This window comes from Dromaius novaehollandiae, chromosome 16 (genome assembly GCF_036370855.1).
Source record: "Dromaius novaehollandiae isolate bDroNov1 chromosome 16, bDroNov1.hap1, whole genome shotgun sequence".
Taxonomy (NCBI): Eukaryota; Metazoa; Chordata; class Aves; order Casuariiformes; family Dromaiidae; genus Dromaius; species Dromaius novaehollandiae.
The window spans coordinates 20,816,336-20,837,997 of NC_088113.1; the positions used below are offsets into that span (position 1 = coordinate 20,816,336).

General features: G+C 52.3%; 3 protein-coding genes across 4 annotated transcripts; 1 reads left to right on the forward strand and 2 right to left on the reverse strand.

The window, feature by feature from the left end:
• Positions 1-33: 33 nt before the first annotated feature.
• On the reverse strand, positions 34-7,975 carry DUSP15 (dual specificity phosphatase 15). 2 transcript variants are annotated; one of them, XM_064521704.1, is made up of 8 exons: positions 7,881-7,975; positions 6,636-7,208; positions 5,381-5,414; positions 2,953-3,035; positions 2,574-2,623; positions 2,187-2,261; positions 1,471-1,642; positions 34-1,020 (listed from the first exon to the last, which is right to left on the reverse strand). In XM_064521704.1, exons 2-8 carry the CDS (start codon positions 6,654-6,656, stop codon positions 808-810), a joined length of 648 nt encoding a protein of 215 aa, XP_064377774.1. In that variant the 5' UTR covers positions 6,657-7,208; positions 7,881-7,975; the 3' UTR covers positions 34-807. The 2 variants fall into 2 exon arrangements, with proteins under 2 accessions (XP_064377774.1, XP_025962791.1); XM_026107006.2 differs by lacking the exon at positions 7,881-7,975 and having other exon boundaries at positions 6,636-7,324.
• Positions 7,715-18,503, forward strand: TTLL9 (tubulin tyrosine ligase like 9). Its single transcript, XM_064521815.1, has 12 exons — positions 7,715-7,819; positions 8,189-8,329; positions 9,343-9,528; positions 11,446-11,514; positions 11,824-11,914; positions 12,740-12,780; positions 12,869-12,956; positions 13,864-13,922; positions 14,754-14,950; positions 16,622-16,735; positions 17,204-17,325; positions 17,914-18,503. The coding sequence occupies exons 1-12, from the start codon at positions 7,715-7,717 to the stop codon at positions 17,982-17,984; spliced, it is 1,284 nt and encodes a 427-aa protein (XP_064377885.1). The 3' UTR covers positions 17,985-18,503.
• Positions 18,504-18,973: 470 nt separating this feature from the next.
• PDRG1 (p53 and DNA damage regulated 1) lies at positions 18,974-21,662 on the reverse strand. The gene is made up of 5 exons (XM_064521705.1): positions 21,508-21,662; positions 21,058-21,133; positions 20,864-20,938; positions 20,427-20,507; positions 18,974-20,097 (listed from the first exon to the last, which is right to left on the reverse strand). The coding sequence occupies exons 1-5, from the start codon at positions 21,589-21,591 to the stop codon at positions 20,015-20,017; spliced, it is 399 nt and encodes a 132-aa protein (XP_064377775.1). The 5' UTR covers positions 21,592-21,662; the 3' UTR covers positions 18,974-20,014.

Genomic DNA, 21,662 nt, shown 5'->3' on the forward strand with positions numbered 1-21,662 from the left:
CACCCGCCTGCCGCAGGCAAGTCAGGCTGCGCCTCGCGCTGCCGAGAGATGTTTATTAATGAACAGGCACCTAGAACGTCTTCAAGCGAAATGGCTTAAGGCTCTGCGTTAGTGAGGTCTGGCCAGGTTAAACAGTTATTTCCTGCCTTTTAAGGACTGGGATCAGTGGGAATGGGATGCAGCCAGCTCCTAAAGCTGCTGTGCTTGCTCGGGGCTTGTGCTTGTCTGGGCTGGGCCTTTGCGTGGTGGGAGCCAGCACACTGGGGTTACCAGTGATGCACCTGTGTGTCCCCGCTCTGCGGTCACCTCGGCTCTGGAAACCTGCTGCTGGTGGAGAAATTGCTCTAAGGGGGGAGGGAGCTCTGCAACACCGTGCACCTCCCGCAGCCCGTGCAGAAGGCACCGAAGTGCTGCCGGCCGCTTCGGCAGCGACCGGGGTGCTGACGCTGTGCAGGAAAAGCCCCATCTGTCGCAGTGCCCAGAGCGAGAGCCTGCAGCAACCCAGTGCGCTGTCCTCTGCCCTGCACCAGCCCCGAATACGCCAGCATCAGCTGATGACCCCCACAGCGGCCTGCAGAGCACAGCAGCACCACCAAGTCCCTCCCGTGACAGATGAAAGCCAGGGCAGATGACGTGCTCGAACCCGCGGAGAAGGAAGGAGCGGGCTGAGGACTCGGCTCCCGGCTCGTGGCCTTGCTGCGGCTCCCGTGGACGGCGCTGCTCCCCGATCAGTAGCGTTGCTGCTCCTTAGTCTCTGCCGGGCTGTTAGGCGATTCCGGCTGCTCCCGCTTCTGCCCTGGGCCGGGGTCACTTCAGGCAAGCAGGGATGCAGGAGAACGTCCTCTTCACCCGCAGCAGGAAGGGAGCTGTGCTCTTGATGTCTCTGGCTTTCGGTATCAGTCCTTGCAGCGCTCCCTCTGCTCTGGAGGGTCCCCCCCTTTCCACGGGCAGCAGGGCCTTTATTTCTTCCTCGTCGTTGAAGGGGATGGCCCCGTACCTCTGCCTCAGGTGCCTGCGGACCTGGCAAGGAAGGGAGGGAGGAGCAAGCTGATGTGCCTGTCCAAGTGCAAGTCCAAACCCAAACCGGGGGTGCACAAGCATTTATTTGCCTCCCTGAGAGGGGTCTCCCAGCCTCCCCCCAACTGCGGCGATGATGAACTGCTTCTCCAGACCGTGTGAGCCTGCAACTCCGCTCTCTCAGTGCTGGACCCAGCTCACACAAGCCGGGGAAACCTGGCTCAGCCAACATGAGGAGCCACCTCGCAATGTCCAGGAGAGCTGGTGCTGGCAGTCCAGGCGAGACTCCGCTCCTGGAGCAGACAGCGGCCCAAGCGAGGGGAGCTGGGAGCAGCCTGGTCCTCCCTGGGCTTTGCCCTCGCTCCGAGAGGCCCGTGAGCGGGCACCGGCCACCGAGGAAGCGTAAGAGGGCAGCAGGGGAGGCAGAGGCAGGGTCCCCCCTCGCGCGCCCACCTTCCGGGCTGCCTCGCCGCCGAACTCATCCAGCTGCTGCCTGAAGCCAGGGTTGGGGTTGGCGATGGGTCGAACCGCTTTGATGGCCTCGAGCACCTCCTGGCAGCTCAAATCTGTGACAGCCATAACGTAGGCGACCACGATAGTGGTGCTCCGGGAGATCCCTGCAAGACTGGCAAGCGGAAGAGAGCAAAGCTGTTGCCCACAGCATCCCCTCCGTGCTGCCGCCCTGGCCCCCGCGCTCGCCCCTGCCTCCGCCCCTTCTGCTCCAGCTATTTCGGTTCCTCTTCTCAGAGAACTTGCTCTCTGGGAGGCCAAAACCCTTCCAAGATCCTCTCAGTCGGTGCCTATAAATACATCCTTCTCCCCAGGGGAAGTGAAAGCCTCGGCCGCTGCCTGGATCCCTGCCCCTAAGCTGTTCTCTTCCCACTCGCTTGGCTGAAGCAAAAAGCTGCCCTGTCTCCAGGGCAAATGATTCTCCGGCCAAATTAAGGAATCCTTAAATCCTGCTCAGTCTGAGGCATGAGGCACAGTCGACCCCGCTGTGGGCCCTGAGCAGACGCAGTTATGCGGGGGGGTCTCTGGAGCACGCTGCCTTCGGCTGGGGACCTGCAGCCGAAGCAAGGGGCTCCGGGGGCTGCACTTTTCCGTGGTGTGCACCTCTGCCGTGCTGCCCGGGGAGTACGCGGCATCGGGCACGGGGAAAGGGGTTTTACCAGTGGACAAGGCAGTTCCCTCCGTGCAGGCGACACTGGTGGATAAAACCGATGCATTCCTTGAAGTGCCTCTTGCTATCGGGAAAAACAGAACAGAGTAAGGACCAGGTTGGGGGACGGGGCTTTTACAACGGGCCCGTGGCTGGTGCAGCCCTGAGCAGCTGAGGATGGACGCAGCACTACGGTGCCGGCTCTGCTCCTCGCCTCGGGGCAGCCCCGGGGTGCTCAGGGTGGGATGCTGCCTGTGGGCCGCTGAGGATCTGGATGCAGCGGCTCGAGGTCCCGGGAGCGCTGCGAGCCCTCCCTGCTCGTCGCCCTGCGAAGCCCTGCCGGGCCCTGGCCCCCGAAGCCGCGCGAGGAGCGTGCCGGCCGCGGCGGGGTACTCACATGTTGGCCTCAGGCGTGTCTGGCAGGGGGATGCGGAGGTAGGTGATTTCCTGGAAGGCACAAAGGGAACAGGACGAGCTCGGGGCTGCAGCCGCGTCTGCGGTCTCCCTTGGCACGCGCGTCAGGGAGGGCAGTAGGGGAACAGATAGCTCATGCGAGGGGGCGGAAAAACAAGGCCAAGCTGAGGATCTGGAAATTGTTTCTAGCCGGGATTCAAGGCCAGGTTATATTTACAAGAAGGCCACTTTCCCAGGGCAGAGGGGCTGCCCCGCTCCTCCGGGACCGCTGGCGGGGAGCGCTGCATGCCGGGGGATGCTCGGGAGGGGAGATGTCGCAGGGCTGCTGGAATCCGCACACGACGTCGGGGCCGGGACCCTACCTGCAGCAAGGGCTGCGGAGACTCGTGGATTGAAACAATGTGGGTGATCTTGTTCCGGCTGAGCTGCTCCAGGTCTTTGGCATCTAAAGGAGGATACAACTAGATCTTAGCATGTACTCGTTTCTTACCCTTCTCTTCCCACCAGCACCTCTGCCGCTCTCCTGCGACAAACGAGCACGCAGAGCCCTGCTCCGGAGCGGCAGCTGCAGCCTGCGTGGCCCCGTGCGCATCGACGCACGCAGCAGCGGAGCAGACACAGGCAATACGCAAATGCAGCCTGGAAACCTGGGAACGCGAACCCGTGACACCAAAACAGAGACCTCCTCCCTCCAAAGGCACTTGACCTTGCTGCTTGTGCTCGAGATGAAAATTCACATCTGCACAGACAAACACTTGCAAGCAGACACGTCTGCACTTGCTTCTACTTGTTCCCAGCTTACAAGGAAAGAATACCCTCTCCACCTGCACCTCTCCCTGCAAATGTGATAAACAGCAATGTGAATTATTGCAGCCTAAATGATTTGCTTTATCTAATGAGCTACAGCAGTGGAGCTGCAGCCTTCCATGTCAGCTCTGCATCTGGTTTAACTGGTTTGAGTTCCCTTTTAGTATCTGGGGTACTGGCAGAAAACAAGCACACTGCAATCTGCCCTACTTCTTTGCATTATCCTCTCTGAAACGGCATGCATGGAAATCAGATATCCACAGCTTCCTGGAGAAACAACCCACTTTTCACTAATGCTTCAGCATCCCCTGGCTGTGATTCCGGTCGCTGGTCCAGCACAGCAGTTGTGCTGGGAGGGGACTGTGCCCACGCTGCCGGCTGAGCAGCTTCGCAGCCGTTTTCCTTTCATGACGTTGCCAGCTGATATTGCACAAGCTGCCGGAGATGAGCACTGATGTTTTCTCATCTCATAGCTCTGGGTGTCTAAACTTTGGAGTGTATAAAACCTTGGCCTGGGAATCTAAACCACAATGTGCTAATGGCGTGATATGAATATTTAATAAAAGCGAGTCTTGAAAGCCAGGCTTCACGTTAGGGTTCACATATCGCGTGTGTCCGTACGGAGGAGAGAGGGAGGTGGCAAGGGGAACCGAGCTCCACCCCTCCGTCCAGGGACCTGTACATCACCCGTCACCTTTCCGCCTGTGTCTGACAGGCAGAATGACGGTAGTCAGAGTGACATGGTTGTACAGGCTTACTACAGCTGGGAAGTGCCTTCAGCTGAAGCAAATGTCTCTGTGACCTGTTAGAGCTTAATTTAGCAGGCCTTAAATCTCTGTCACCACCCTGCATTTCTCAGTAGAGCAGCACTTCCACGGCATCAGCCCAAGGCCAAATGCGGTCGGTCACCTGCAGGGACCTTCGTGCCTCGCCTGGGCCGGGGGTCCCGGCTGCCCCTCGCAGGAAGAGCTTCCAAACCGCACAAAACTCCAAGTAGCTCCCCCAGCCTGGACTCGGGAAAAATCCCTGTGTGCCGGGGAGCCAGGAGGGCGTTTGGGCCTCGGCTCCCACCGGCCACCGCTACAGACACTGTTTTCAGTGACATCTTTTCAGCAACTGATGTCAGTGTTTTTTTAAAAAAAGCTCTCAGCACTTACAGCAGGAGTCAAACTGTCAAAGACCTGTTTGGGGCGGCAGGAACTCTGCTAAATGCTTTTTTTTCTTGGCAGATGCTGGTACTTATCCACGAATTGTCCTTGACAATGAAACCCATTAAAAGGGTGAATTGGCGTAAGAGGGGTGACTCGGGTCCTCTCCCCTAGAAGAGAGGGTGCGGGCAGCACCCATCCCGGCCCCCCAGGCGCTGCGGGGGGGCACAGGCAGGGAAACGGCAACGCCGCGACAGCGTGCTGCGAGGTTTGTGCCCACGTGGCTCCTGGTATCGGGAGATTCAGCCAGGAAAGTCGGTCATTGCATCGTGTGCAATGAGGAAACCTCGTTACGGGATGATGCGGCCTCATCACACCCGGAATCAGCACCGAGGCTTTGCTGTCTCCCAAAAAACTGCCCAAAGACTCGGCGCCTGCGTCTGTTCAAGCCTGGCCTGCTGCTGCCTCCCCCTCTGCGGGCTCCCGTCCCCGCGGGCAGCACCAGGCTGGCGGAGGCTCCCCCGCGGCAGGGCCGGTCCCTGACTGCCGGCCGAGGGGACAGACTGGGCACCGCTCAAGGGAACCGGGACGACGGGCGGGAAAGCAGGGTCTATCCGTGCCCTGGCAGAGGAAGGATGGCTCCCACCTGCCCCCAAGGAGTCCTGGGCCTTCCCGATGTGCTGCCACGAGCCCTGGAGCTGCTCCCTGCGTGCAGCCCGGCTGGAAGCAGTGGAGGGAGCCGGGGGGGGGGGACCCCGCAGCAGGGACCCGCGCGGTGGGGCAAACCCGGCCTCCCAGCCGACGGGCTCCCGGCCAGGCGTGCGGCTCTGCTCACCGATGAAGTTTCCGAGGTAAAGCCCGGGCAGGATCTGCGGGAGGCAAAACAGAGTTTCAGCCTGCGAGCAGCCGCCCTGCGCCCCGCTGCCCGTCCCCTGCGCTGCGGGAAGCCTGTCCTGGCTTTTTTACTGCTCCGCTTGTTTGTTTATTATCAATAACATGTTTGATGGTACTTTTTATCTGAGCTTTTCGGGCTGAGCACGCCTCAACGCAGCCTTGGCCGAGACCCGTGCCCGCAGCAGCGCTGCTTTGCTACGGGTCGGGAAACAGCAGCCACGGAGCCGTTAAAGGACTCAACCAGGTCCGACGGTGGTGGGCAGTGGCGGACTGGGGAGCGGAGCCGTCCGGCCTCACAGCACCCACATCGCAGCCCTATTCCCCTCCTGGTACTCCACTTCTCACGAAGAAAACATAACTGCTTTACAGCGTTTAGCCCTGGTTAACAGCACCTCAATGACAGCAGCGAGATACCTTACACCCCTTTTTACCCTTAACCCATTTCTCTCGTCCTGGATGACGAAAACTAACAGTCTGCTTCGCGTTTGTTCACAGTCCATCTCCCTATCGGTGTCTCCTTGCTGTAATGTTTGGCAGTGAATCGCACAAGGAGAAATCATTTCTAACAGCTCTAACATTGTTTCTAACAGTTATTTCTAACAGGAAACAGTTGTTCTCGCACGTATCTCACTGCCCACATTTGAAAATATTTCTACTGGCCGAAGAGTTTTAAGGGCCTTTTTATGACTTTCAAAATCTTAGATCCATTTTGCATTGACAAGGTGCCTTTAATAGAAAAACTCTCAGCTGCTGAACTGAAACTGCGGTGCTGCGAGACGCTGTTCAGCACGGGCAGCTCCGGGGGGGCTGCAGAGCGGGGTGACGGCCCCTTCCCTGGCCGGCAGCACTCTGGTCTCCTCGCTGGGTGAAACGGGGTGTTACGGCCCCACCGAAAGTGTTCGGAAACTCCTCGCCTGCATGGAGCGGCGATGGTTGCCGGGGGGTTAAAGAGGAGCAGAGGGAGATTTTTGCAGGGAGAAGCTGTCGCTGTTCGCCTGCGCCCTGCGTCCCCACCGAGCGATGCTCCGAGCGCCGCGGCCCGGAGAGCACGGCGGGCAGCTCCGGCTCTCCCGGCATCCCGCTCGGGGCCGTGGGGAGGCTTCCCGCTCTGGCGGCCTCCCCGCCAGCTCATGCCCTCCCGTTGCCGCCCCGGCTCCCGTCTCGGAGCAGCGGCAGGTGCCCAAGCACTGCTTTACCTTACTCATGCCGTTGCCCATGGCCCGCGGCGGGGGCTCGCGGCGGCCCTGCCCGGACGCTCGGCCGGAGGCTTTCCGTCATGGAGAGCTTCGCTCCTGCAGGATCGCTGCCGCTGGAGCCGAGGGGCGCGCGGCAGCCGGGCCTCCCCCGGGGTGGGATAAACCCGAGCCGAGCCGCACCGCGCCGGTGGCTCCTGCGGCAGCCGCCTCCTCCCTCCCGCCGGGGGAGGCTGCTCCGGCGCCGCCTGACACTGGCGCTGCCGGGGCCGCCGCCGCCGCGGGGAAACTCCACCTCTGCGCTGTCATGTGGCAGCGCCGGGGCGGCCGCCGAACAAAGCGCCACTGTGGGCAACGGGCCGCTCGGCCGCCCCGTCCTCGGCGCCCCGCCGCTCGGAGGGGCCGCGCTGGCCCCCGCGGGCCTCTGCTGAGGGCCCCAGCCCTGCGGAGGCCGCGCCGGCGGGAGGGAGGGAGGGAGGGAGGCAGCAGGGCGGCCTGGGCCTGGGCCGGGCCCTGCCGAGGTCGCGGCTTCGCCCGGCTCCCGCTCTCCTGTCGGGGCAATTCCGCGGCGCCGGCCTGCGGGAGCGGGGGGGACATGTCACCCCCCCAGCGGGAAAGGGAGGCGGAGAGCTGCAGGGAGGCACCAGGCACTGGGGGGTGTCAGGGATGGTGACCAGGCCCGGGGGGTCTCAGGGAGGTGTCGGGGGGTGTTGGTGGGGGTGACCAGGCCTGGGAGGTCTCGGGGGAGGTGTCACAGAGGTGTCATGGGGGTGACCAGGCCCCTGGGGGTCTCAGGGGGGTGTCAGGGAGCTGTCAAAGGGGTGACCAGGCCTGGGAGGTCTCGGGGGTGTCAGGGGGGTGTCACGGGGGTGACCGGGCCCCTGGGGGTGTCAGGGGGGTGTCGAGGGGTGTCACAGGGGGTGTCACAGAAGCGACCAGGCCCGGTGGGGCCGGGCCCGGGGGTCCCAGGCCAGGCAGCGGCCCCCACCCGCGGGCGCCCCCTGCTGCGCGGCGGCTGCCGCCCGGGTCGCCATGGGGACTATGCCCCCCGGTTGCCATGGGGACGGCGCCCCCCAGTCGCCATGGGGACGGCGCGCCCCGCCCACCGGTCGCCATGGGGACGGCGCGCCCCGCCCCCGGTTGCCATGGGGACGGCGCAGGCCGGCAGCGCCATGGCGAGGCGGCAGGTGAGGCGGGCCCGGTCCCGGTCCCGCTGCCCCGGCCCGGCCCGGCCGCGCCCGTGCTCACCGCCGGCCTCCGGCTCCTCTCCCCGCAGAGCGCCGGGCCCCGAGCCCCGCGGCCCAGGGAGCGCCCGGCGGCGGCGGCGGCGGGGACGCAGGGCGGCGCGGCCGGGCCCGGCCCGCCCCCTCCTCCCCCGCCGCCGCCGCCGCTGCCCCCCCGCGGCTGCGTCCGCTTCAAGTGCGGCGCGGGCGGCGCCGTGCGGGACGTGCTGAGCCGCCGGCCCGGCTGGCTGCCGGCCCAGGGGTAAGCGCCGCCCGCCGCCGGGCCCGGGGAGGGGGCTTCACCTCCGGCGGGGGGGGGGGGAGCGCGCCCAGCGCGGCCTCCCCGGTGCCTCCCGCCGCAGCGAGGAGCGGTGGGACTTCTGCTGGGGCGAGGCCGCCTGGCTGCGGGAGCGCCTCGGCCGCGCCGCCCTGGAGCAGCACGTCCGCGTCTGCCACTTCCGCAACCACTACGAGGTGCGAGCGGTGCTCCCCGCCTGCCGGGCCCCTGCGGAGCCGGTCGGCATCCCCCTCCCCCGGGAGGGACCCCGCTCGGGAGCGTGGCTCTTCCCGGTACTCCGGGTTTGGGGCATCGCCCTGAGCCCGCAACCCCTGCGGATCTGGAAACCGGTCGCCCCAGGGGGTCCTGTTAAAACACAGATGCTCCCTTTTACAGCTGAAGCGAATTTCCTAATGTAGCACGAGCAGCCTCTCCTACAAACCCGGTGCGGGAGGATGGAGGCACTCGCAATACCTCATTTGCTCAGGAGACGATAACCTGTACTTTAAATACTCTAAATACATCCGAGGGTGGCTGCGTTGCAATAGGTCCTCCAAAATGGCTGTGTTTGGGGGAGTTTGACTTGTACTTGCTGTTGTGTTTAGCTGTAACAGCTAAAGCTCTTGCTGCTCCAGAGGTCTGCCCTGATCCCCTCCCGGACGTCGCGTCCCCTGCAGCGAGGGGAGCGGAGCAGGGCATATCTGTTCCTGAGCTCTCGTGCTCAGCACCGTTGGCAGAAACCGCAGCTGACGGTGGTTGATAATACGGATCTGAAACCTGCAGGGGTTCAGGGCTGATACGCTTCCAGCTCGGCCATGGGGGTAACAGCTTTCGGGGAGGGCTGCCTGCGAGCTCAAGTTAGACAGGTCCTAACGCTTGCTGTCTGTCCTGGGAATGAATATGGTGACTGAACTGAAAGGTAACATAAAAATGGTAAAACATGGGTTGTAGGACCTGCTCTGTTGTAGCCTGCCCATGTTCATGCTCACGTAAAAAAGAAGAAATCAAGCGTTCTGCTCCACAAAGAAAAAAGCAGTTCTCAGTGTAAATCCATGTAAATGTGTCTTTTTTTTCCTCTGAGAAATATGTGGTGCAGTTCATTCCCAGGTGTCACCAGAAACATCTCAAGGGCAATTAAAGTGAGAAGAGGGTGGTGCTGTGGGAGATGTGAGCACCTGCTGAGCCAAATCTTGTGTTTCTTTCTGCCTAGCTGACTCGGAAGAACTACCTAGTGAAGAATCTGAAGAGGCTTCGGAAGCAGTTGGAGAGAGAAGCAGGAAAGCTTGAGGCAGCAAAATGCGACTTTTTTCCAAAGACCTTCGAAATGCCTTTAGAGTACCACTTGTTTGTGGAAGAATTTCGCAAGAATCCTGGCATCACTTGGATTATGAAACCAGTAAGTAGAGTGCTGTCTCAGGGAAAGTGATCTGGAGATGAATGGATGCTTTCAATCTTTGGAGGGAGAGGAAAATATTCAGGAAATCCACAGGAAGAATTGCACATAGCAAGGTGGCCGGGGGAGTGATGCTTCTGGGCGGTTTTCTGGTACTATGAAAGCATTTCATCATGTGTAACAGTTTATCCAGCAGTTGAAAACCAGCTCAGTTTATTTGTTGAGCCAAAGTTAACTCAGTGGTGAAGACTGCAAGTGCTGAATTTTTGTGTGAAGAAATAGGCTGGGCTCCCCAGGTTTCTTGCTGTGGGGTTATGGCCAAGTTCACACTCTGAAATCTTTCAGTTCAGCTGCATGCGTGCAAAAAAGTATGTGTGTATGCAGAACAGCTGTTTAACTGGGCTTAATAGTTGAGCAACATGCTTGGGCAGTCCCTAAAGATGGAGCTATGAAAATGTCTGTTGGTTTTAAAGAACTCCCTCTGTGTTATATGGCAGCCCTTGCAAGTCCAGCCAACCTACTAAGCTGACTTTCATCCTGAGAATGTGAAGAGATTACAGGAGACCCCATAAGCAGCCTGAAGTGCGAGTTAGAGGGGATTTTGTTGGCATCATCTTCTCTGTGCTTTGCTGCTAGAGACCTGAAGTGTAGCCTCATGTTCCAAATCTCATTTGTCCCTCAAAACCTATATGTGCTGAATGCAGTAAGTTCCACTTCAGCCAATATCCTGGGAACCAAGGAAAAATTGTGCTTCCTTTAGAAATTACAACAATACTGCACGAAGCTGAGAAATGCCTTGCTGCTGCCAGCTGATTCAAGCATTTAACATCACAAATATTGTGCTATAGTGCATAATTAAAAATAGACCCATCTGTGAGGCCTGCAAGAGGACAGTAGTTTTGCTTTGTGCAGGAGGTCTGGCGAGGAGGCTAGGACAGGACGATTAGCCTTACTCTGCCAGTCAGGCCTATCGGTAAGGGCACGCTTGTGAGAAGTGGATGGGAGGTAATTATGCAGACTAACATGCGAATTACAGCCAGGAGGATAGCAGCTAGTGATTATCCAACTCTACAAATGGGAATGTGTTAATTGGCAACAAAAAACCTTACATTAAGCTGATTTTGTGCCCACAACCTCAATTAACATTGTAAATAACCAGAACACAGTAAATGAGTAAATTAAAAGGCTGTGATTACTGAAATTATACCAACAACTTAAATAGTTTGTGGCTGACCTCAGAACTCACAGGCAAGTAGAGATAAACTCTGTGTCACTCCTTCTGTCAGTCCGTGCTCTTCAGCAGCCCCATGACACGGTGTATCAGGTTGCCCTCATTGATGCTCTGGCCAGGGAAGGTGCAATGCTGAATCCTGGAACTGAAGGTGGGTGGACTTCTTTAGAAGGCACTCTGTGGAGGCTTGCTTTTCTGGTGATTTATCTGAGCCCCTCTTCAGCCACTTTAAATGTATAGTACAAACTAGGCTGTCTTCAAGATTGTTCTGCTCCTGTTTGTCATTGTTCTCTGGCATCTTTCATGGCTTTCCTGCTTAATTAAGTTTTTTCGTGCATACACAAACTTAAAATGTAACTTCAAAATTGCCAGCAGCCTATGTTGCATTATTGACACTTCTGCAAGCATGTGACTTTTTTTTTTGGATACTATGGAACTTCCTCATAAGCTGTCTGCATGTCCTGCCCGTTCCTTCAGGAATACTCCTAGCACTTGTAAACCTGAGCTGTTTGCAATAGAGAGCTGTTCATGGATCCTTAGTTCCCCCTTCTCCACCTTAACCTTAAATAAGCTTGGATGCAAGTATATGATGAATCAGGTTATACAGGACTTCTATACTGAAATTCTGGGGAACAAACAGCAGGAAAACATAACACTAAAGCAAGTAACTTTGCTCTTCCATGCTGCAGGTTGGCAGGTCACAAGGTAAAGGAATTTTTCTGTTCCGAAAACTGAAGGATGTCATTGACTGGAAGAAGGTGAGAACTACTCTCTTTCCTTCTGGGGGAATGTCTGACTGGCATTTTGTTCTTTTGCTGTTATTTCATCCTGTCTTTCTGTTAGTGACCTGTTCTGTCTACTTGTGCCTGTCTCATGCAGTATTTCTTCACAATTCTCCAGAGCAGCAACAAAGTTTCTTACAGTGGCTTTTCCCAAACAGTTGGATACTTTTCCTGGAATCTGATGTATTATATGGAAATTGGGCTTCTGGAAAAACTGTGGCTGTTTTTCACCTTCTTTTCATATACAACCCTGAAAGGGGAAATTGCATGTGATTTCTTTAACAGGATGGGCTCCACACAGATGATCAGAAAGATGAAACACAAGTAGAGATTTACGTAGCTCAGCGATATATTGAAAATCCATATTTAATAGGAGGTAAGAGGCCCATCTAAGTCTATGCTTTTCTGGTAAGTGGAAAGCAATATCCTAATAGATGATGTTCCTGTTGGAAAATAGGATATCATAGATCTGCTGGTGAATTGTAAGTGACTTATTTTCTCTGAATCGTTTCTGGGCCTAAATGTGGCTGAGAATGGTATGCAGTGTCAGCATCTATACTGTGGCAGCTTAGTGGTTTGTGAAGAGAAAGCTTCTAAGAATATAGAAGTGACCTGGTGAAGATTCATTAGAACTAGTTCAAGACAACTGGTTATGACATAACACATTATGTCATGAGGATGGTTGAACACTGGAACAGGTGCCTAGAGGAGTTTCTATCCTTGGAGATGCTCATTACCAAACTAGACATGGTCATGGGCAACCTGCACTAGCTGACTCTGCGTTGAGCAGGGGGCTTGGACTAGATGATCTCCAGAGGTCCCTTCCAACTTCAACTATTCCGTGCCTTAAACAAACAAACAAACAAACAAACAAAAAACCCAGTATTTCTCCTAGATTGATCACTACTTCATTAGTGTGTACGCCCAAGTATTCATCAAAATAATTCAAAGGAATACTAACTTAAATCTTGCATTATTTTTCCAGAAACTTAAGTGTATAATCCTCAGTTTGGAGTAATGGTTCCACTGGTGTTTTTAAGATTAGATAAATACTCAATTCCTGCTAAAGTAACAAAAAGTGTGAATTATAATCCATTTACTTTTGCATGTGTATTTATGGATAAACTTCTCATATTAGGTACTTCTAATATTAGTTGACAATATCAACTACTGTATTGTATTATATATTTGTGTTTCACAGGTCGAAAGTTTGACTTGAGAGTTTATGTTCTAGTGACATCTGTAAGTGCAAAACACCATTATGTAGTTGCTATGCCAGAACTGGATTTTCTTGCCTTAATGCTTGGTTGCTCTTTTCCTGTTCTCTCAGTACATCCCGCTGAAGGCCTGGTTATACAGAGATGGATTTGCTCGCTTTTCTAATACGCGATTTACTCTGAATAGCATAGATGATCATTGTATCCTACCTATCTGTGTATGCTATGAAGAGGGGTAAGAAAGGGAATGCTCCATTTTAATGTTTGGTATCGGATGTATCTTGTGACTTCTGATTCCTCCCAACATCTATAGGATTCTCCTGTCCTGTTGCTGCCGCTGTCATTCTGTCTCTCTCCTATCTCTTTTCACAGGAAAACCAGTCAGTAGATCACTAGAAATGTCAGTGTGAAAAATCAGCTAGGACTGATGGTGAAATGTCAGTTCTGGTTTTATTGTTAGTGGTTGGACTTTTGCAGCCTTTCTTCTTTCTTAGATTCATAGAAAATAAGAACAAAATGATTCATTGGGTAGGACTATTTGATCTCCTGTGTGTCACACTTGCTACTGTATTGAGTTTGATATATTTTATTTGATTAACATAACCTCCTAAAAGGTATCCTACCATAATTTGACAGCTTAAGAGTCAGAAAAACCTATCACTTTTCTCAGTGATGGTTCAGGAGAGTTCATACTCGCTCTGAATGATCAGGAGCCATTCCAGAGTCGTACAACAAACATTCTTGGATACAGGCGCGCTGGGGGCTGGAGGCATACTTCCGTGAAGGGCTTTGTGCTGGTCGTGAGGGACAGTGTTAGCTCAGGGCAGTCACATACTCTTTTTTTTTTTTTTTTTTTTTTTTTTTTTTTTTTTTTTTCTGGATACCTGTTTTTGATTACTTCTGACTTTTGTTCTTTTTCCTGTGATTTTTTAGTAAGATATCATCATGTGGTGTTAAATATAAGATTGGGAGGCTGAAGCCTGTGATTACAGACAGGGAGGATAATTTAGTTGGCATTGGGGCAGAAAAGGATGGTTTAAAGTAAGAATTCAGTATTTACTTGTTCATCGTCTGTTTGTCTTTGATCCTTATCTCCACCTCTTGCCAGACATTCATCTCACAAATGTTGCTGTGCAAAGGACTGCGCCTGGTTACGATCCAGAGAAGGTGAGTGAGTGTGCGCTGCCCGCAGGCTATTCCCTCGATGCCTGCCATTTGGACTCTGCTGGCAGATGGAAGCAAGCTGACCTCATCACGCCAGCTGCTGTGCTGCGGATGTGTGCTGCAGCCGCTCGGATGGGCTGTCTTGTCTCCAGATACCCGTAAATATGATTTCATTGATAGAAGCTTTAAGAGAGAGATCAGGCAAGTGTCCTGCTTTAACTGTTGTTTTACAGCTGTCAGCTCATCTGTAAGACTGATTTTTTACTTCAAACATCATAACTTTCTGGTTAGTGCTTGTCTGAGATATCTATATCTTATTGTTTAGCCCTGCGCTTCTGAGACCACAGTGGTACAGCAAGATTAATGTTACCACACGCAACTGTCACTGTTAAGCTTCCTGTCTCAAGAGGCAGCAGTTGAAAGAGGAAAAAACTCTTAGATGTCAGATTCTTAGTGAATCTGAGACAAAAGTCAACATTTGATAGTAATAAAGGACTGCACTGAACTTCCCACTTTATAGGCTGCTCCCTTCTATAAATCTCCCTTGTCTGTATGGAAAGGAGTGTCTCTGCAATACACTGACAGTATGTGAGATGATTGCTGGGAGGGAACTTCTAATGGGAACCTTAACAATGTTTTTCTAGTGCCACACAGTAATTGAGCTCAAAGAGCTTCACCGCACTGTGGGATTAGTGGCCCCTACCTTTTGATGTCTGCCTTTGTACTAAGCATTTTTGCTCGGCTGTAGAGACTGTAGAGTGATGATTTTTAGTAGACTGAATGCATTGTTATCCGTTGGGAACAGTTTAGTGTAATTGTGTTTGGATGTCTCAGGGCTGCAAGTGGATGATTCAGCAGCTCAGACAGTACCTGACTGCCAAGCACGGAGCAGAATCAGTGGAAGTTCTCTTTGCCGATATGGACAACATTTTCATCAAGAGCCTTCAGAGTGTTCAGAAAGTGATTATCAGTGACAAACACTGCTTTGAGCTCTATGGATATGACATCTTGATCGATCAGGATCTGAAACCGTAAGGGTGTTAACAAACATACAAGGGGTTACAGTGTCAGGCTGGCTGCTTTCCCTGGAACACAGGAATGCATTGGGATGCTTCTGTGTCTTGTGGGTAGGTGCTCATAAGCTGGCTTAGAGTCAGACAGTCCAGGAGCTGTAAGTGAAATGTAAAGATGTTTGAACTGTTTTATATGAAGGAAGCTAAAATCTGGAGGCAATACAGCTGGTTTCGCTCAGAGTATCAGGGCTTATTAGCTGAGCGCAGCAACATGTAAATTTGTACTTCTATTGCTGTGTTGTGTAAACCTGCTATTTTGGGCAATGTTTTTTCCACCAGTATCAACATATCGCAAGTAGAACAGCAGTTACCAGAAGTGAGAGGGTTACCATGGTCTCTTCTGCTGTTTATGATTCTAGACACTATATTACAGCAGCGTCCCATGGGCGTTGATAAATGTCCAGCCACTGCTATTAGGCTGCTAGCGCTAGAACATGACTCCTTTATCTGTGATATGCTGGCCAAAAGGCAGACCAAAACTGAAGGATGTTCTTCTGTTAATGGTGGAGAGAAAGAGCTCCATAGGAGTTGAGGCTAAAAAACCAAAAAAACCTTAATTTGACTCTGTCTAGATTTTTTTAAATACAGCTTTTCTCACTGGCTAATCAATTAAAGTTCAGCTGAAAGTCTCAAATTTTCATCCACTACATTTTCAACTCAAGTATTGCAACAGCAGGAATCTGAAAGTGCAACTGACTTGTCATTATCCAAGTTGAGAAAAGTAGAAACTGCAAATAATACTTCAGAACTGACAAGCAAATACAATTGTTATTCTTCCAGCCTTAATCATGTAAAGTGCTATTAGTACAATGGGTAAGGAAATTTCCTTAAGATATGTTTTATGCTGACAGTGTTCTTTTATGAAGTGTCTTCTCTCAATTTTTACTCTTCCCTCTAAAAATACGGAGTAACTGGTATACCTGTTAAAGCCATATGTCCTGTCAGCATCAGTCCACTATTTCATGCAGTGCCCCTGGGGACAGCTTTATTTCAAGTGAGCAGATAAATGCAGCTCAGCTGTGGTCTTGGATGGCCCTAATTCATACAGTCTAGTCTGTTCATGGCTTCAAACCAAATTACTGCTTAGACAGCCCATAAAGAAGCGGCATAACTTTAGTTGTTCAGGAAACAAATCTAACTGCAGTGAATCGGAATGAAAGTCATTGATGTCATTGCAATTCTCGGATAGTGCTATTGCAGTTTGCTGCTTTTACTGGGTTCTCATAGAAGAATTATCTGACTATTTTTTGCATTGTCTTAGGAAACTGTTCCCAGGATACATCTGTGTTCCTCCATGAGAAAAGGGTTAATGTTTATTCTGTTAATTATCCCCAGCATTTACTGTTTCATCCAGACTTTGTTTTTAACTTGTATACCTTTCTGGATGCTAGAGGGATTTTTTCTTTATTACCACTGAGAACAGGAATAGAAACTTTGCAATAGGCTCAGAATGTTCTTTGGCTCTGCATACAGGAATGAGATTTGGGGTTAGATTTCCTATTGCTTCACACTCTTATTCCTGCCTGCCAGCAGTGTAATGATGTTTTTGTAGATGGACTTTTCTGTTAGATGAGCCATTGGCAAAAATGTCCATTTCTCCATAACTTACTGCTCATCTTTTCTCCTTAGCTGGCTTCTTGAGGTAAATGCTTCACCTTCCCTCACTGCCAGTAGCCAGGAAGACTATGAACTCAAATGTCATCTTCTCAAAGACACACTTCATATTGTGGACATGGAAGGCAGGTGGGCAAGATCTTTATTATCCTCTAACGGTTTTTATTAAAATGCATGAAATGGATGGTCTGGTTCTGTGTTTTCTACACAACTCATCATAATACTCTAAGCTTTATAACCATTAAGTAATGGATTTCCAAACCCAGCAAAGTAAGCAAGCATACTGCCGCTTCAGAGTGGGAAAACAAAGCGACGCAGGGCTGTAAGGGGAATGGAGTTACTGCTGGAGCTGGGACTCGCACAAGAACTCTTTCAGAGTCCGTTCTGTATCGTGCCTCCCACACTCAACTCGCTCTTCGAGCTCTGTGTGCCTTGCATCATTTGGTGATTGACTTTGCAACTGTGCTTATATAAAAAGATGTCCACTGCTTTCAGCTGTTCAGTTCTGTCTCTGATTGATTGACTGGAGGTTTATTTGTGTGCGGACAGATGATTGCCATCACTCAGGTACTTCAGTACGTGCATTTGATGTTGTAGGCTGACAGGGAAGGAGAAGCGCGTTGGAGGCTTTGACCTTTTATGGAACGATGGGCCCGTCAGCAGAGAGGGAAACCTGGATACGCTGCTGAAAGAGAACTTCATGGCAAATACCCATTTAGGTACCTACTTACTCATCCAGAGCTGGCGGAGTGCCCTGCTCAGGTTCTTAGGCTATCTGTGTGTCAACCAGAAGAAAGCACACGCTTTCCACCTGAGAACAAAAGAACAGGGTATGTGTGCTCTTACGTGATTAAGAGTCCAAAAGGAGCAAATGCTCTCCAAAAGTGGATGCGAGTAATCAGACTGCAGGAGCACTGTTGGAAACAAGCGTATAAATGTAGTGGCAACAGTTTCGTTTATAGGCCCGTACTCTAAGCCACTGCAGGCTTCTTCACATGCCAGCTTTGCTTCAAAAACTGCTCTACAGTCATTGTGGTAACTGTTTGTTAGGGACTTTTTTGACATTGTGTATTTTACTGATGTGAAGCAGTTCTGGGATTCTTAAATCATACTCCAGTGAGGCTAAGCAGGTATCATAATTTTCCCTTGTAGTACTCAGCACAGTGTGCCTATAGTCACCTCTGGCTGTAGTTCCAAACTAACAAAGCGGAGTACAGCTTTACCTGAAAGTGGGCAATTCTCTCATTCCTTTACAGCAATGAAGAGTACGGTCACATATAACTCTGCAGTTAATGCTTTCGTTGCAGGCTGCTACAATGACAGGAAGAAACAACTGAAGCAACTTTTCAGGAGTCTTTCTGCCCAGCAGAAAGTGTAATGCTGACCCAAAGCTTTGGATGTGAGAAATCACCATGGAAGAATCAATCAGTCTCTCTCTCTTCCTTGTGTTGTGGTGCTGCAGTTCCCACTTCTTTCTGGACACTTGCTGCCTCAGCACGAGTTTGTTGGTCTTGGTTTGTAACTTTAACTGTTACAGCTCCCAAGCTGGGGAAACCTTACCAAATGAATCCTATCTATTATCTAAAGCAACAACAGGAGTGAGCTGAGTTTTAACAATGCTACAGTTAAGTATCTTAGTTATGGGGAGTTGTGGCTGGAGCTAACCCTACAGAAAAAGATTACTTGGTGCTGTTTTAGGCTGCAGGCTGGAGCCACAGCTTGTTGTGTTGGTGAGGACTAGCAGGAAGGGAATACCGCTCTGTGCGCTAAGCGTGGCTGTGGACGTGTGCTGTAGATGGGAGGAGGGCGGAGGGGTTCTTTGGATCAAATATACTAACTCATCGTTTTAGAACCAAGTGGCTGGAAGAACTTGAATAAAATACTTCCTAATAGGTGACACTAGTGATGTTAGCTTCTTAGCTGCCCTTTTGGGGACACTCATATGGCTTAGTTTTGTACTGTGTAAGGAAATAAAGGAGCTGAACGCATTCTGCCAAGCAAAACAAAGCTTTTAAGGAAGGCAGGCATCTGATCCTCCTTCTGCTACTATGGAAACATGTCAGATCGTAAAACCTGTTGCTGTGATACTGTAAAAATAACCTTGCCATCACGTGTTACATAGACACTTACTGGCTGAGTGCAGTTATAATACAGGGATCGAACAACATACTACTGCTCACGTTTAGAAGAGACGTAACTTTCTGAAAAGCTACAGGCAAAACAGTTCAGTTCACAAGCTGAAGTTATTTTTAATCTGTGTGTCTGAAACTTAAGCCTGTAGTGGACATCTTTCCTTCTTGCAAAGCTACAGAATTTTAAAACTTTAAAACGAGAGCCGGTGAAACACGTACAACTCCAATGTTTAAATTCTATTCAAAAAAAATCTTTATAGAAGCTTAAGAAGTTCAAAAAGAAAGAGCTTGTCAGGACCCAGAAACTTTCCTGTACAGAGAAGAAGTCAAACTCAACTTAGTCCATTACTAAGTATGTTTAATTTTTCTTAGTCTAATTATAGTCTTAAATTGTGCTGGGGTAGCAAGTTCAGACTAACTAGGGTAGTACAGAAGATAAAGTCTAAAACCTTTGAAGAAACAAACTAATGGTTAAATCAATTGCCCTTTTACTACAAGACAGGCCAAAGATATGTCAAAAAAAATTTTTTTTAAGCATTCTATCCCTTCATCTAGTCTTGAAAGCCTTGTTTTCCCTGCTCTCTTGCCTTCCAACTTGACAGTAGTAAACGTTTTCCCACTGAGACTAAAACGATTCTGCCTTCTTGTATCCCTCCCTACACATCTTTAAAAGGATTCTTGAAGTGTTTTCGATGTATAGCTTTACTTTGTTCCAATGCCACAGGCTTACACAACTCTGCCTTTATGCTTCGGACACACTGTGGATTCACAGTTCCTTCCCTCCTACTCCTGTTCCTGACACTAGAATGAACTAGCTCTGAAGCTAAATTACAGAAGATATTACATAAAAAAAAAAAAAAGCAACACAACCAAAACCAAAACAAAACATGCATGCTGTTAGGAATGCCCTGTTTCTTAGATTTTAATAGTCCCACTTCCACCCTAACAATGGCAGTTTGTCAAATGCCTTGAATGAGCCTGTGTTCTAGCATTTTCCTCTGCACACTTCCAGCATCCAATCTTCATCCAGCAAGAAGCAGGAATGGTTTATAATCCAAAGAAACTGCAGCCTTCTATTGGAGGAGCCTAAGGCTTCCCAGTGCCTCCCAGGTAAATACCATGGGAGAATGGTTCCAGGAATATAGATGTTCTCCCCCAAAAAATAGTCCTGGAGGTTGGCCACTGAAATACCAGTATGAATTCCATGAGTGACAACCTAAATATGCCTTGATAAGCAACGCTGTTTGCACATGGTCGTGGTGCTGCCACCGACACCTCAGCCTTCCAGGATGCGATTGATTAGTTTCATTTCCTCGGGCGTCATGGGGTTCAGGTTAAATCCTTTCAGCTCAGCTTTACCTGGGAAAAAGCAAGCAGAAAATCAAGGTTTTGCTACAAAAAATATCAAGTAGCCCCTGTGAAACACTGCAGGGATTCTAGCGAAGACGGGATAGCCCTGGAAGTGGATACGGAGTCATGCGGAGTAACCTGAAAGCCTGCTCAGGGTGCTAGTGGATGGCAGCTTTGCAACGAGCTGCACGGTCCCACAGCGCTGCTCGAACAGGGATGGAAGCAGAAAGCGAGGGGAAAGGTGGCTCCAGGGACAGACAGAGCTCCGGAGCAACTCCTGCCCCGCAGCGGCTGCTCCCGGGCGTTTGCTGAGAGGGCTCGAGAACGAGGGTACCTACCTTGGGCTTCGAAGAGCCGGTTGACCTTCCCGCGCAGCTCCTTCCGAAGCTTGTTTATCTCCTCGTCCAAATGCTCCTGATCTGGGAAAAGGGAGCGAGCGTAAGGAGCGGTGGGGAGGTTACGCACCGCTGCCCCGACACCCGGCCGCTGCTCGGAGATGTTTGCCGTTGAAGCCTGAGCGCAGGGTGACAGGAGAGGACTCCTGAGCTGTGTTCTCCTCAGAACCTCCAGCGCACAAGCTGTTGCTGTTCTCTGCTGCCTAGAGAAAGTTCACTTTCTCCCAAAATGTGCTTCCCTGAGATGCCCTGTGCAGGACAGCAGAGGAAGGGCAAGAATCCCTGTTTTTATCTACAGTGAGAAGTTTTTGCATACTTAAAGCCCAGGACTAGGGAGAAGCTCGAACGTATATACAGGACGCTCTAGGAGTTGGTCCTACCTTTCTGCATCATCTCCTTAGTCTTTGATTTTGGCAGCTCGATGAACATGTTCCCGAAGCAGACCATTGCTTTCTCTGAAGGGGAAAAGAAGGGAAGACAACGATGTTTTTTTTTCCTCATATGAACCATTCCTCTGCGCAGGCCTGGTGCTGCGGCCGGGCCCGGCGCAGGGTAGCGGCACCCTGGGCCTCACCGTCGGGGTCGGGGTCCTTCTGCAGAGCCCGCAGCGCCTCGCGGTTCCGGTTGCGCTTCACGTCCAGGTCCACAATCTGCCGTGGGAATGGGAACAGGACGGCTGCAGCGGGGGGCACCCGCCGAGTGGGGTCACCCCCCCTCCCGCTCCTGCCCACGGGGAGCCGCGGGGGTCACTGGGGGGCTGGGGGGTGGAAGAGGTGACCGGAGGCAGCTGGGGGACCCCCGGGGTCACTGGGGGTGGCCGGGGGGCAGTAGGGGCCACCGGGGGGACAGTGGGGGTTATGGAGGGGCAGGGGGGTCACTGGGGGGACAGTGAGGGTCCCCGGGGGGTGGATGGGGGATAGCGGGGGTCACAGGGGGGCACTGGGGGTCCCCGAGGGGGCGGAGGGGGCGGGGGAGGCCCGCAGCGGCTGGCGTGGTCCCCGGGGCGGCGGGGGCCGTACGGTACCTGCTGCCGCGCCGCCAGCACGTCCTCGGCCAGCTCCTCCACCTCGGCCAGGTAGCGCAGCACGAAGGCCGGGTCCCGCGCCATGGCGCCGCCGGAGCGGAACCGCCGCCGGACCGGAACCGCCGCCGCCGGGCCCGGTCCGCCGCGCTCCCCGC